At 34.4% G+C, this 13,491-nt stretch overlaps 1 protein-coding gene across 2 annotated transcripts; it reads right to left on the reverse strand.

The window, feature by feature from the left end:
• Positions 1 to 657: 657 nt before the first annotated feature.
• LOC141717800 (protein MICRORCHIDIA 2-like) lies at positions 658 to 13,201 on the reverse strand. 2 transcript variants are annotated; one of them, XM_074519998.1, is made up of 18 exons: positions 12,736 to 13,201; positions 12,561 to 12,635; positions 12,438 to 12,472; positions 10,091 to 10,169; positions 9,875 to 9,964; positions 8,156 to 8,231; positions 7,675 to 7,753; positions 7,454 to 7,582; positions 5,958 to 6,056; positions 5,177 to 5,284; positions 4,937 to 5,086; positions 3,492 to 3,584; positions 2,591 to 2,642; positions 2,403 to 2,514; positions 1,926 to 2,229; positions 1,326 to 1,408; positions 1,114 to 1,156; positions 658 to 1,002 (listed from the first exon to the last, which is right to left on the reverse strand). In XM_074519998.1, exons 1-18 carry the CDS (start codon positions 13,082 to 13,084, stop codon positions 889 to 891), a joined length of 2,070 nt encoding a protein of 689 aa, XP_074376099.1. In that variant the 5' UTR covers positions 13,085 to 13,201; the 3' UTR covers positions 658 to 888. The 2 variants fall into 2 exon arrangements, with proteins under 2 accessions (XP_074376099.1, XP_074376098.1); XM_074519997.1 differs by having other exon boundaries at positions 1,326 to 1,411; positions 12,736 to 13,200.
• Positions 13,202 to 13,491: the final 290 nt, after the last annotated feature.

Below are 13,491 nucleotides of genomic sequence, written 5' to 3' on the forward strand. Positions count from 1 at the left end.
TTTTTTTTGTTTCAGCAAAAAGGACAAACGCTCTGGTTTGTTAAGATACAAAACCAGCAGCTGGATAAATAAAGCATATATTAAGTTACATCTAATTTAAAAAATTTGCACAAATCTTTTTTAAAAGCACTCCAGAAATTCTGAATAATAGAAATCGGACAGCAACCCTTTTCTTAGCTCAGGTGTATGCGATGCAAGTAGTCCATAATAATTATAATTTACAAATACTTCAACCCTTTTTGGTCTGGTAAAGTATTTAGATCAGATTAAGGTGTAAATAATAATACAGATGCATATTATCTAGCTTGACATCTATAAAGTACAATATAATTTATTTAACAAATGACACAATTACTGACCCTAAGAGCTTACTGTACATACCATATTTGTGCATATATTGATACTATTTATCAGCAATATACTCGATTTTTCCCTTTGCCATCAACTGAACATATTGCAAGGTTTGTGTGTAGCTTGATCCTTACACATAAGCAAATTTGAAGTGGAGAACAGAAATAACAGGCAAGACATAAGGGCACTTGGTTCATGAGATTTCAAAAGCGTTAACGGGAATGCGAATAATTTTCTAATTTATGACTCCTCATCTATCCGGGTCAGTGGAGGCCAGAGGGTAATCCCATCTACAATCCCCGTATGTTGTCGTGATTTAATATATCATATACGGGAAACTTATGTCCCATTCTTAAAACATTAATTAAACGGTTATATCCACAATGACAATACAGTAACACATATTTTTAGAGACAGATGTGCATACATGTCAACCATAGGTAAACAAGCGACCAGTAAGCAAGTCTTATGAGCCATATATACATTCCTCTAACTTTGTTACTCATTTCTACAGTACTAACATTAAAGATGGTTTTATCAAGTCGCTGCAGCTTGTTTTATATGATTGGCCTTCCTCTGACTTTCCAGGTGTGAAGACATTTGAGCACACTTTTTTTTTATGTCTTCCAGTTCCTTCTCAAGTTCTTCAACCTATTTTGCATTTAAACCAAAACGATAATTAGGTTCTTATTAAAAAAGCTAATGACATTAAATTAACAACAAGAATTCGAGGCACACTGTTATTGTCTGTAAAATACCTACCGTGCGTTTTAACGACTTTTCCTTTTCTGCATGTTCCTCACACCTGTGGAAAAAGAAAACAGTATATATTAGGTTGCTGGGTGGGGGATAAAACGATGCAAAATAGTTCACGGGTAGTCACAATGAAGTTTATCAAATAAGAGATCGATTTACATTGTACAAATTCAGTTGAGAAGGTTAGAGATGCACACTGTTGATACATTCATACATACCTCAAAAACAGTTGGATGTTCTCCTCACAGATTTCATCAATAGATGTAGACCCCGAACTATCTACAAGCTGTGTTTCAACAGACTTCTGCAGCGAATGTCATTGAACAACGAAAAAATTACAACATATACTAACTAATAATAGAGAGAGTTGATTAAGAGAAGATGCATGATCGCTTGTTACTGCAATACCAAACCACCAAAATAAGGCATAAAGACATCTACAATTACGAACTTGTAGTATAAAAGATGAAAGACATGACATTAAACACAGATAAGACTGAAACTACAAGTAAAATGGGAATTGTTCCCTGAAATACAGATTCTCTACTTGTGAATTCCATAAATGAAAATTTTAATGCAGAAATCGATTATTATTAGCAGTAAAGTTTTTAATAAATGAGATAGATAACTTGCCATTATGAAGTTGTAATGAAACAAAGGGTTTGATATGTCATTCATTAAGTGTAGCAATAATCAAAATTAACATCATTAATGTCTACCTATACATATGCTCACTGCAGACCATACTACAAGGAACATTTAGTAGGATTTTAAATATAAGAGTGACTGATAAGCGGTGGAGGAAGTGTAAAACTTACAGCTGCATGTTCAACAGGAGGCTGCACCGCCATCTCATTAATAATATTTTTTCCACAGCTTTTACGGGGTGGTAATCCACTCAGCTCCTGTCGTGGATTGGTGATAGAAGCAATAAAAGGTTTGTTTATAATTTTATTTTGCCCATTAGCTGAAAGACCAGTAGCATTTTCACTGGTTTGAAAATTCTGCTGCACAATCCTATTACGCTCGACTGGAGGATTGATAGAGATATTCTTCGGCATGGTACGTGCACCGGTGTTCTTCTCTAAAGGTCTGTGCCCTACTAACTCACAGTGGCCTCTCCTGGATATGTAAAAGAGAAGTCAGAGCATCAATACTACATTAGGTCCAACAATGCAAATGCCAAAGCACTGGAACATAAGTTATCTGCAGTAGTAGTCCATCGGACGCCAACACCTTTAAAAATAATCACATCCTTTCAACTTAATTAATAAATTAAAAAAAGTAAAGCACACCAGTACTCCAGTTGCATCTGCTTCAGCCTCATTTCCAGCCTGTGAAAAAGAGATGACCTTTCAAAATCCTGCTTGTCATGTGCTGGTTCTATGAAATTAGCTTCAAGCACCCCTGAAACAAACATACCAGGTAATTAAAAGAAATTAAATTAGAGGAGAATATAGCATTTCGGGGTCATGAACATTACCAACAACACCTATCCCACATGAGTTACCATCACCAGTGACTTTCCAGAATGGCTGAAACAACACAATGTACCATTTACTAGCATCGCAAAAAATAAAAACAAAAACAAAAACACGACTTGTGGATATTAAAAATAAATAACTTTAAGAGAAGAAGTACGCAGTTTGTTAAGTTATAATTCCAAGTAATAATTTCTAAACCTAGTCACTTGCTCCCAGAGGTAAAGTTTTTTCCCCTTGCGAATTGTTTCAGCAGTTCAGCTAGAAAGAGCCTAAATAAACCCTTACATATCATATTTGTAGCAGTTTACAAGTTACACTTGATATTAGATGAAATAAGAGATCTCAATTATAATGATTATTCTCCATCCTCCACTCTCTTTTAATCTCATGTCATCCTAGGCATCTCTTCTCATCCTGAGCTTTTCCCCTATTTTTTACACTCAGTTTCCCTATATGTTCCATCGTAAGTTCCTATTAAATAGCAGGAATCGTTTGAAGCCTGATAACAGAGCTAGCTTTGTCTTGAATAACATACAAACATCCGACATGTGTGGGAAATTTTTATTTAAAGTCAAAGGTGAAATCTATTCTTTAAAATATATAGGCGTGTCCCTAAGCTGATCCAGTCCCACACTTATACCTTAAGAGAAAACAGTCCCATATTTAAGTATTTAACACACATGCATCCTCAAATGTGTTGATAAAAAAAATTCAGCATGAAACACCCGAAAAACAACCTCCCTGACTTTGGAGACCATAGATGCAAGAAAAATATAGCCGTATTGTACAACATTAAAGACGGAGAAGCATAATTTCGCTTCAGCGTACATCAGAGAAAACAAGTTCATTAAAGTGTTAAAATCACTATAACATATCTTTGACAAACATTGTCTTACTTACCCTGATGAGTCGATTTTTATGGTAGACATTGAATCCGCTGATTGAAATTGCAGGAAATTCTTTAACGAACCCCAGAATAGTTTCCACAGTAGGCTAAACAAGGCCAAACATACCGATATTTAATTATTTAGCGATTCATAAATTGCAGAGTTTATGTACAGATATGAAAAGTTAGGTTTTACAAGTTCACTGAATGGACAAATTGATCCAAATAGACAAGAGATTCCAATCAAATAAAATTATGCAGCTTAATCACAGTAGCTGGCCCATAAATGGTGAATTAATAAAGCAAATACGATACCAAACTGTTGAGGTATCTATAAAAACAAACCTAGAGGGTAAAGTGACTGCAAATGTACTATAACTTTTCATGTCTGGCCAACTGTTTCACCTTTTCTTTATTCAAGTTTATATTAATCAACAAGATAAATCAATTAAATATCAGCTATCAGTTACTTGTCAAGAAAATTAGTCAACATAATATAAACATTTACATCATTTGAGAATTGAGATTACCAGGCTTATTTATCTCTGGTTACTATTCTCACTGAAGTCGACCCATGTAAAACAAACATATAAATAGTTTTGATAATATTAGGTTCCTTCAACATGGTAGTCTGATGTCCTCATTAAATACTTTTTAATGAAAAAGAAGGATTGTATTTATGGAGTACAAAAGTAGTCAATAGGAGATGAGTACATTCAGGCTTTAATACAGCATCTCCCACCCATGCAATTAGTGAAAAATTTCATTCGCAAATTTTAAACAAATTAGACTATAGTGAACTGAAACACTAAGTTTATTAACAAAAAAAAGAAGTGAAACACTAACAATGTACAACAGTAAATCTATAGAAATTACCTAACCACGACTTAATCTAGGAAATAAAGGACCGAGAGTTGAAAGATAATTAAAACGCCTAAAATCTTTAATTTATATTAAATGATTTCAACGATAGTCAAATTCAGCTATCATACAACACGCTGTACAACCAACACCGTATCTTGCACACCAGCCAATAATGAAGGAGTTGGAGTATAGCTCACTTTACAAAGCCAATGATGTGCTCTACTAATATTAATCAGGCAAGATTCAGAATACCCCAAAAAAGCAAAAACCTTTTCCTTCCAAACGTAACTACAATACACTGGCCTATCACTGTGCAAGTGAAAACCAGAAAGGCAGGAGAAGACTTCAATAAAACAGGGAAACAAGCTAGCTTGTTCTAGGACTGCAAAACTATGTGCTAAACCAAGAAACTGAATAACACAGGACAAATTCAGCATACTCATCATTTAAGTTCACGAAGGAGATAAGGTTCAAATAGAAAATTTCAGCATGCAAGAGACCTGCTCAGACTGGAGTAACAGAAGACATCACAAATTCATAATTTGCATAGACATATAACAAGCATGAAAAAAGTATAGCTACTCTAGAAAACTACCTCTTTTAATGCAGTAGAAACCTGAGGCCTGTATGTAACTACTTTGGGATATTTCAACTCATCTGCAATATTATATTGCTCAACTGGTTCCCCCCTTAAAATAATTTTAAAGTTCTCAAACTTTCTTAGGTACAACATCGAAGCATACGCCTGTGGAACAAAAACTTTGCATGTCACTGAACAGATAAATTTTTTTTTAAAAAAAAAAAGCGGACATAGAAACATTAATTGGAGCTTCACCCTTAGCGAAAATCGGAGCTGGTATGATATATGGGCTTGTGTTTCAATTTGTTTCTTGGAGGCTTTGGTCAGAGCCACACGGCTGATTTCATCTCTCAATCTAATATCCTGTTAACAGCAATAACAATGAAGATCTTTAGTCCGGATTACTTCAACTGGAATGCAGGTGATGTATAATATAGAAAATCTCCTAGCAAACCTAAGATAGATAAGCGCAAGTACTTTAAAACAACTAGGCAACAACAACAAAATCCTTCAAAAGCGTGTGACAGTATTGATTTAGAATGTAAAATATACCATGTCATTTAACACACATAAAAAAGTTGCAATCTTTACTAGTGTATAGTTTATACAGAATACAAAACTGATGATCATCCGAGGTCAGTTAATTAAGCTTCCCTTATTCCAATTGCTAACACATGTACCAAGGGTCTAAGTTCAACTTCACCTCTAGCTTTTATCCAAATATCCAAACAGAAATACCTTGCTACTTTTCTGATACAAACTTCAACTATATGTCGGGTTTTCCATCTCATCTTATTTTATTTCATTTTAATCATAAAGGGACTCATTAAGGCATTAACATGTATCTCTTAAGACAAGCATCACTGGCTCATCATACCTTGGCTAGATTAGCTAACAAAATATGGGGATAAAATAAGGTGTGTATAGCTGAGTTCACCAAAAAGACATAAACATAGTATTAAAGAATTTGATTGTTTTCAAACTCTTCGTGAGTGCATGCATGTCAAATATACAAATGAATATAAATTTAAAATACCTGATCATCATCATCGAAACTCAATTCGAATACGCCTTCATCATTCAGCCACAAGTTGTAGATTATTATCTTTGTGCCATGAGAGCCAATGTCCTCAAACTACAAATATTTGAAATTTAGTGAAGGAGAGTAGACAGAAAAGTCCGAGACAGAACAATTGTGAAAGCTTGCCGTACGTCCTTGAAATGATGAATACTATCATGTGCCTCCATGAGGCGAAAACATAAATAAACATCACCATGTACTCCCTCCGTCCTATAGTCGTCTCCTTACAATACGTGGAAAAATTAAAGGGACAACTAAAAGGGGACAGAGGAAGTATTCCACAAAAAGTCCTCTTTGGGAATTTGATACTTTTTTCCCCGATTGAAGTTATTATTTTAACAACTTTAATGTACCTAAACAGTATCTATCCATCCATTATTGTTGATTTGAATGATACATACATTATCAGGAAACACAATTTTTCTTTCAAATAAAGGAAAGATCATATGCTCCTTTCTCGACAAGTCCATGGCAATTGTTGGGTCATCAGATATTTACTTGTGACTCATGGTAAATTCTTAAGAAGAAAAATGCAACTGTAACTTTCTATCTCTATCTTACAGTGTTACTCTACCTTTCTATCTCCATCTTACTCTCATCTGAAGCAAACATGCAACGTGCTATATACAGGATAATTCATTTTACCAAATTGACAATATTATTGGTTAGAGTTTGTGTTGAGCCTTCTCGATAATGTATACTAGTAATTTGTTATATGGTACTTCTTTGTAGATTAAGCAGAATATACAAAATCAAACAAATCGAAGAATCTTAATCAAAAATCACTGAGTGGATACTGTGCTCCCCATGCCCTTTTACCACTCTCAATTATTACCCTCTAAACTTAAGTTTTCTTGTGCAGTTTAAACGAACCAGCCCTTGTATCTATATATAGTTCATCTATATCTCATGCTATATTTTTATTGAAAATAAAGACATCATTTTTAACTTGTCCTTGAAAAGTGTGAAACAGTGCCCAAGAAGAAAGAACATCTCCAAACATGTTAGAAAACGTATATCGAGCAAGCACAATATAGAAACAGAGATATATGAAAAAAATGGAAGTGTCTGATGCCGTAGTAGGCTGAGGTTAAGACACCCAAACTGGTTCACACTTCACAGCCTTCATAATGGTGTTCAGGCTACACTGCCCCCCGCCCAAAAAAAAATAGTACCACCTCCTTGGTAAAACAAAGAGAGTAGCAAATTGTCTCCAATGACCATATATACAGAACACCGATAGATGTGTCCATGGACTGCATACTCTTTGTAAGTGATCGCAGTTCTTGCCATCATTAAAACTAACACGCACATGACCCAAAAAGTTCTATATGCGTTCAACCACAAAAATGCAACGACAGTGAGTGTTGTTGCTTCGCAATTGCACACGAAAATGTATCTTCTCCTAGACAGATAATAACAAAGAGTTTCATATTAGAATATAAATAAACCTGCTGCAGAAGTTCATCTTTTGATTCAAACGGAGACCATTCCAATATGGTATTCAGGTTTGATGACCAATCTTCATGAGATCCATATATTATTGGTTCAGCCCAGTGATTAGAAACATCAAAATCGACCTGCAAAATGATTGGTATAATTTAAGATTAATTTAGGTATCCAGAATCAATGATAAGTTAGAAAATTGGCATAAGAATGTCGACATGCCTACCATTGGAACAATCACATCGTCTTGCCCAGTTTTACGCAAAAAGGTATAAGATAAAAGACCAACACTTTGAGTCGCTTGGCTAGAAAGATAGAAAAAGACAATGTCAGGAATTCACTGAAACGCTCTAGACAAAGAACATAGTTAGAATACGTCTGAAGTAACTGCAACAATAAAACACAAAAATAAAAGATGACAGGCAGAAAATAAAACTTTCAGAGGTGCTTCAAGAATTTACCCACTACTGTAATTGTTGTTTGGAGACCCAAGATATTACAAATAGCAGCTCTAAAAACAAACCGTCAGAACCCCAATATATGATTGCCACTGTTGGGGATTGAGTTATTAATTTTTAATTTATTTTAGAGTAAATAAAGTAATTAACTTTAATTGAGATCCTTTTGCCATTAGGTACTGAAGAGATCTTAGCATGGTAGTTTAGTGATGCTACAAAACAATGATCTGGAGGCAAATCGAAAGGTACCTGGTACTGGATGAACGACTAAAAACTATCACATCGGCACCTAAACGCATGGTACTTGTCTTGAATCCATTGCCATCTGTGACCAATTAATTATAGGTATGTCAATTAAAAGACATGAGATTCAACCTATTGTTAAAGATACAAGTTTATTTGCCTCTGATGTATTGTAGTAGAGTTTATAGGTGAGAGCGAAATTTCCCAGAATGCGCTTATCTACGAAAAAGATCAAACAGATTCTTACTCAGCTTAATTAAATTGACTAGTTACTGAAACATATGATGACATCCAAAAAGAATATAGACAATATCAATTTAATTTTCTAGATCTCTATTCAAACTTCACCATCATATTCTTATAAACTTGGAGCAGGATTGTATTTAACAGATGATAATGATTCTCGCATGTAAAAATAAATTTTCATCTTCACATTTGTCTAGGTACTAATAAATTTTCATCTTCACCATTTACTTATCAAAATGACTGAACGTGAGTCATCTGACTGCTTAGATGAAAATTTTGGAATTCAAAAATGTGGGGTTACACTGCCAACACCAAGGATAGAATATGGAGAGAGATGGGTGTCTTAGGGGCTGGATTCGAGACAGCATGATCCCTTCACAAAGTGTTGCTAGTAGAAAGAAATGTGCACTTATGAACAAAAGAGTACTCAGGAACAAAGATTACTCATGGTGGCCAAAGTTACAACACTTCATTTAATCCTAAAACTAGAACTAGTACTAATAATTGAGACTAATAACCCTCTCTCTTCATTATTTGACAGAGGCAGAATGAAATTGAAAGGAAATGGCAATTTTTTATACAATTTTGTAAAATGTGGGTAAGCATTCATAAATCAGAGTGAAATTGAAAGGAAATGTAAAATATTATACTATTTTGTAAAATGAGGGTAAGCATTCATAAGTTTTACTTTCCTCCATTCTCCTTCCTTCGCAGGTTCTTCACAGCCGTCATCATTGAAATTTTGCACATTTCATTTATTTCACTGTTCTCTCTATTATAATTCTCATCTCCTTAAATTTTGTGCTCAATTTTTTTATCCATTACTTACAATTATAACTTATAAATCATAACCATAACAGAACACTAGTGGGTTACAGAAGAGAGTAAGGCTTGGAATTCGGGTCTAAGCTCCCTCGTGTCTGAGTCTTTATCTATGTACTCGGTTAAAAAATTAATGTGTAATGTCACAAACTAGATGTAGGCTCCGTTTGGTATTGATGTTGCAAACAACGCATTAGCTTTTTTCTCAAAAGCAGGTAGAAAAACTATTTGGTAAATTTTAAAAGCAGCCTTTCTAGAAAGTGTTTTTTCCCAAAAAGCTACTTTTAGAGATAGTAGGCCCCCATGCTATTCAAATAAGCTACTTTCCATCTTTTGTGGGAGGCAGCTACTGCTTTTAATATCAAACCTCAACAAAAATATTATTTTAATTACAATTATAACCAACAAATATGCGCAAATCAAAAAAATTACCAAAGAGTTATCTGATGTTTGAAACAGCACAATAATTTTTAATTTTTACCACCAATCCCAAACAGAGCCGTAGTATAACAGTCGTGCATTTAAGATCTATGGTAATATTCTCATGGCACATAAAGTTTTGTTCTAAATCATAACAAAGTCTGTCCGGGAATGGTCAGGCAAGATGAGATATTTTTAAACAAATATAAAAATGGAGGGAGCAACTGTAGTTCTTACACTGCCCAATTGTTGTGTTTGCCTTCTTCATAGAGTAACCCAAGCTCATACACTTGCGCAAAGAATCTGGACTCATGCCACCCCCGTCGTCTGTAAGAGCAAACAAATATTGGAAACCAAGGGTTCATTTATTGCAAATGCTAAAGCCAGATCAACAACAAAACAGAAAAAGAAGAAGAAACAACTAAATAGAAAGGAGAGGAGAGGATAGTACACCTTGGAATAGCAAGGCAGGAGAGTTATCCCTTTTATTGTATATGCGATCAACCTTAACAAAGCTTGCACCATTGTTTATCTGACACGTTGATAGAAACATTACATTATCATAAATAACATTCGCTTCACTGATGTCACATGTATCCGTTACACATACATAATCTCTCCAAGAAAATGTATCTGTGTTATTTAATTATGAAGTATGTGTAGGTTAACTATTTTAAGCTGAAACAGATAACAGCAATTTAGCATGACAAACAAAGAGCATATAGGTCACTGGCCATTAGTTTAATTTTAAAAGTCCTGAACTCCTAAACAGTAGCGGAGAGTCACAGACGAGAATCACTTCCAGGGTACTCCATAAAAAGGTATGTTGCTAGTGTAATTTGAACCTATGTCGATCGTAAACAAACTAATAAACAAACTAACAATGTCGACCATCTCGGCTGTCAATCTTCTTGAGCAGATATACATAAAATTAATTTACTCAAATATTAGGGAACGCCATAGGTACATAAGCAAAATAGTAGTACAAGGAATTTTAACATACAAGCCCGCCTTCAAAATAAAGTCATGCCCTAATCCAACTTTACTATCCTAGAACTTCGTTGGCATACAGTACATATGATGATATAAACAACAGATTTTATAATATGTCGTACCCTCGGCCACATAGCAAGACTAAACAGATAATGATTATTGGTTATAAAATAATATCAACGAATATATGTTTTTATCTTTCGATAGATTCAAGATCTATGTGGTACATCCATTTTTGTGCCACTCATCTACCCCAAAGACAAAAGTCTGTTTTTCTCTAGTGATCCATTTATTCAATCTTTTCGAGCTTTGTGGGGGATGTGAATTCCCAAATATGTATCAATGCCTAAATATTAATTTGAATTACCATGAATATCAATGACCGAGAATTAGCAATTTCTAAGGAAACCTGTAAAGATTTCTTTTTGTGAATTGGGCATTCTAAAAAATAAGAGAAGTTGTATTTTACTCAGACTGATAAATAGAACTGAGGTTACCGTTAAAGGCTTAAAGCCGCTGAGAGAAAACCAAAATAGCCACTTATAGTAGGCATGAAGGAGCTAAATGAAATATGTTCTTTTGTACTTGTATATGTTTCTAAAAGCCTGAGTTTCCTTTTAAGAATTGGGGATGTACAAAATTTCGATTCATCTATCACCAAAGATGGTACTAACAAAGAAAAAGTGGCAGGCGTACAAACTCAAATTGATTTATCATCTACCACATCTACCCATCCAGCAATTCCAATCGACTAATTCATCGAGCAACTCTTGGGGGAAAATTATAGAAACTAATATAAAGAACCGGGACATGTAACTTCAATCAGAAATTAAACTTTTTTTAAATGATTATGTTCTTGAAAAATAACAGAAAAAAAAAACATATTTATTGTTTTGAATCTCATTTATATTTTAGAGCCAATGCAAACCTTGTATAAGATTACTTTCCTTTTACTCATAAGATTTCCAGATAGGTTCGTGCCCTTAATATATTGAATGAATGAGAAGGAAAAAAGTTATCGCGCAATTTCTCAAAAAAAGAAATTATTTATTTTAGTCCAACTAGGTTAGTACATTTTATTATATTTTCTTTTTAAGGTCTACATTCAAATAAATGAAAATCCCAAAAGACAAAGAAAGTCAAATTTTATGCTAATCCGGATGGTTGTTCAAAACCAAGGGTTTGCTTATTTTGTGGAAAACATTTTCCAAGAAAACGTAGACCTCCTCACTTCTCATTCTCTATATGTAAACCTACACCTACTTTTAGTGAAGTCCAAAGATTTTATTTAAACACTAAACTTCTACATCTCATTTTCAATAAGAAATCCAGGTCATCGATTCACCACATTACAATACCACAGCAAAAGTAACATGGCTAACTGCAACCTTGCACATGGAGGTTGCTCCCATGGTAATAAAATGCTAATTCAGGAAGCAAAAGTGTTACCTCACAGGTCCCAAAACTAATTAGCCTTATAGGTCATTTATAATGAATTTATAGATATACACCAGAAATTACAATCAAATGCAGACACTATGGTTTCTATCCTAGAGTCCCGTAGAACCTCTTCAGTTGGACCGTATGTAGAAATTACATATTCAAATACTCATACCAATTGAACAAAAATTTCTACATTACTTTAAATTCTCCACTTGTTGTAATGCACTAAATGACTAGTTTCATCCTAAACTCTGACATATATCGATTAACCTAACTACGTCAATTCGCTGCAACATAATGCTAGGGAATTTTGTACTCACAAAACATATCACTCCATAAAAAATTATGCAATGTGCCTAATTACCTCATCAACCGCATTATCGAACAGCTCAGCTATTGCTGCAAGACAGTAACAAACTCTATCTCAATTACACGGTCATATATACGCAATTTAACTAAATAAGCCAAAAATAAACTTAAAAATGACCTCCGAAAGCCCACTTATGAGAAGTAGCATTGGAATGCAGAAACTTCGGATGAACACGAGCATGTTCTAATTCACCTAAACAATTTCAAAACAAATCCTCCGCCACATGAGATAAATAAAAAACAAAAAAGCTTGACAAATTAAACACAAATATAATTTAATTTTACGAAATTACCAGCTAATAGAGCAGGACGAGAGAATTTAATTTCCTCATAAGCACCGGCTTTCCAGAAGCTTCTAGAATCGAGTGATCGGACAGCTGGCGTTGTTGCACCTGGTGTTTCTATAGGTGGCGCGTGAGGTACAGTTTGTGCACCTGGTGTTTGTACAGGTGTAGGTGGCGCGTGATGTACAGTTTGTGCACCTGGTGTTTGAAGAGGTGTAGGTGACGCGTGATGTACAGTTCGTGAAGGTGTGCGAGTGGGTGTTGGTTTGTTATTTTTGTGAACATCTTCTTCGTCGCTACTGTCGTCGAGAATTACAATGTTTTCAGGAAATTTATTGCGTTTCGCTGATGATGACATGTTTAACCGGTAAAATGCACTAATTAGGGTTTTGAATTGGTGTTTCCGAAATTGGAAAATTAGGAGGGTTTTGAAAGAGCGAAGAGAAGGTGCACAGACTATAAAGTACGAAGATGGACAGATGGCGTTTTGCTGATTTCATTTTTTTAATATTTGTTTATTTATTATTATAATATTTGTCGGTATTTTATAGTTTTCATTTTTGCTATTTATTCATAGGTTTCTATAGGGTCGGACGTAATTCGAGTCAAGTTTAATCGAGTTGAGTTAAGTCGAGCTGACTCGTTTAATTAATAAAGTTTAAATCTTTACCCGAACTTGACTCGTTTATTTCACGAGTCAAGTCGAACTGATTCCTTTAGCTAAATGAGTTGGTTTTAACGAGTAGGGCGGACTGATTTATTTAA

The sequence above is a fragment of the Apium graveolens genome, chromosome 4, assembly GCF_009905375.1.
Source record: "Apium graveolens cultivar Ventura chromosome 4, ASM990537v1, whole genome shotgun sequence".
In the NCBI taxonomy this organism is placed as follows: Eukaryota; Viridiplantae; Streptophyta; class Magnoliopsida; order Apiales; family Apiaceae; genus Apium; species Apium graveolens.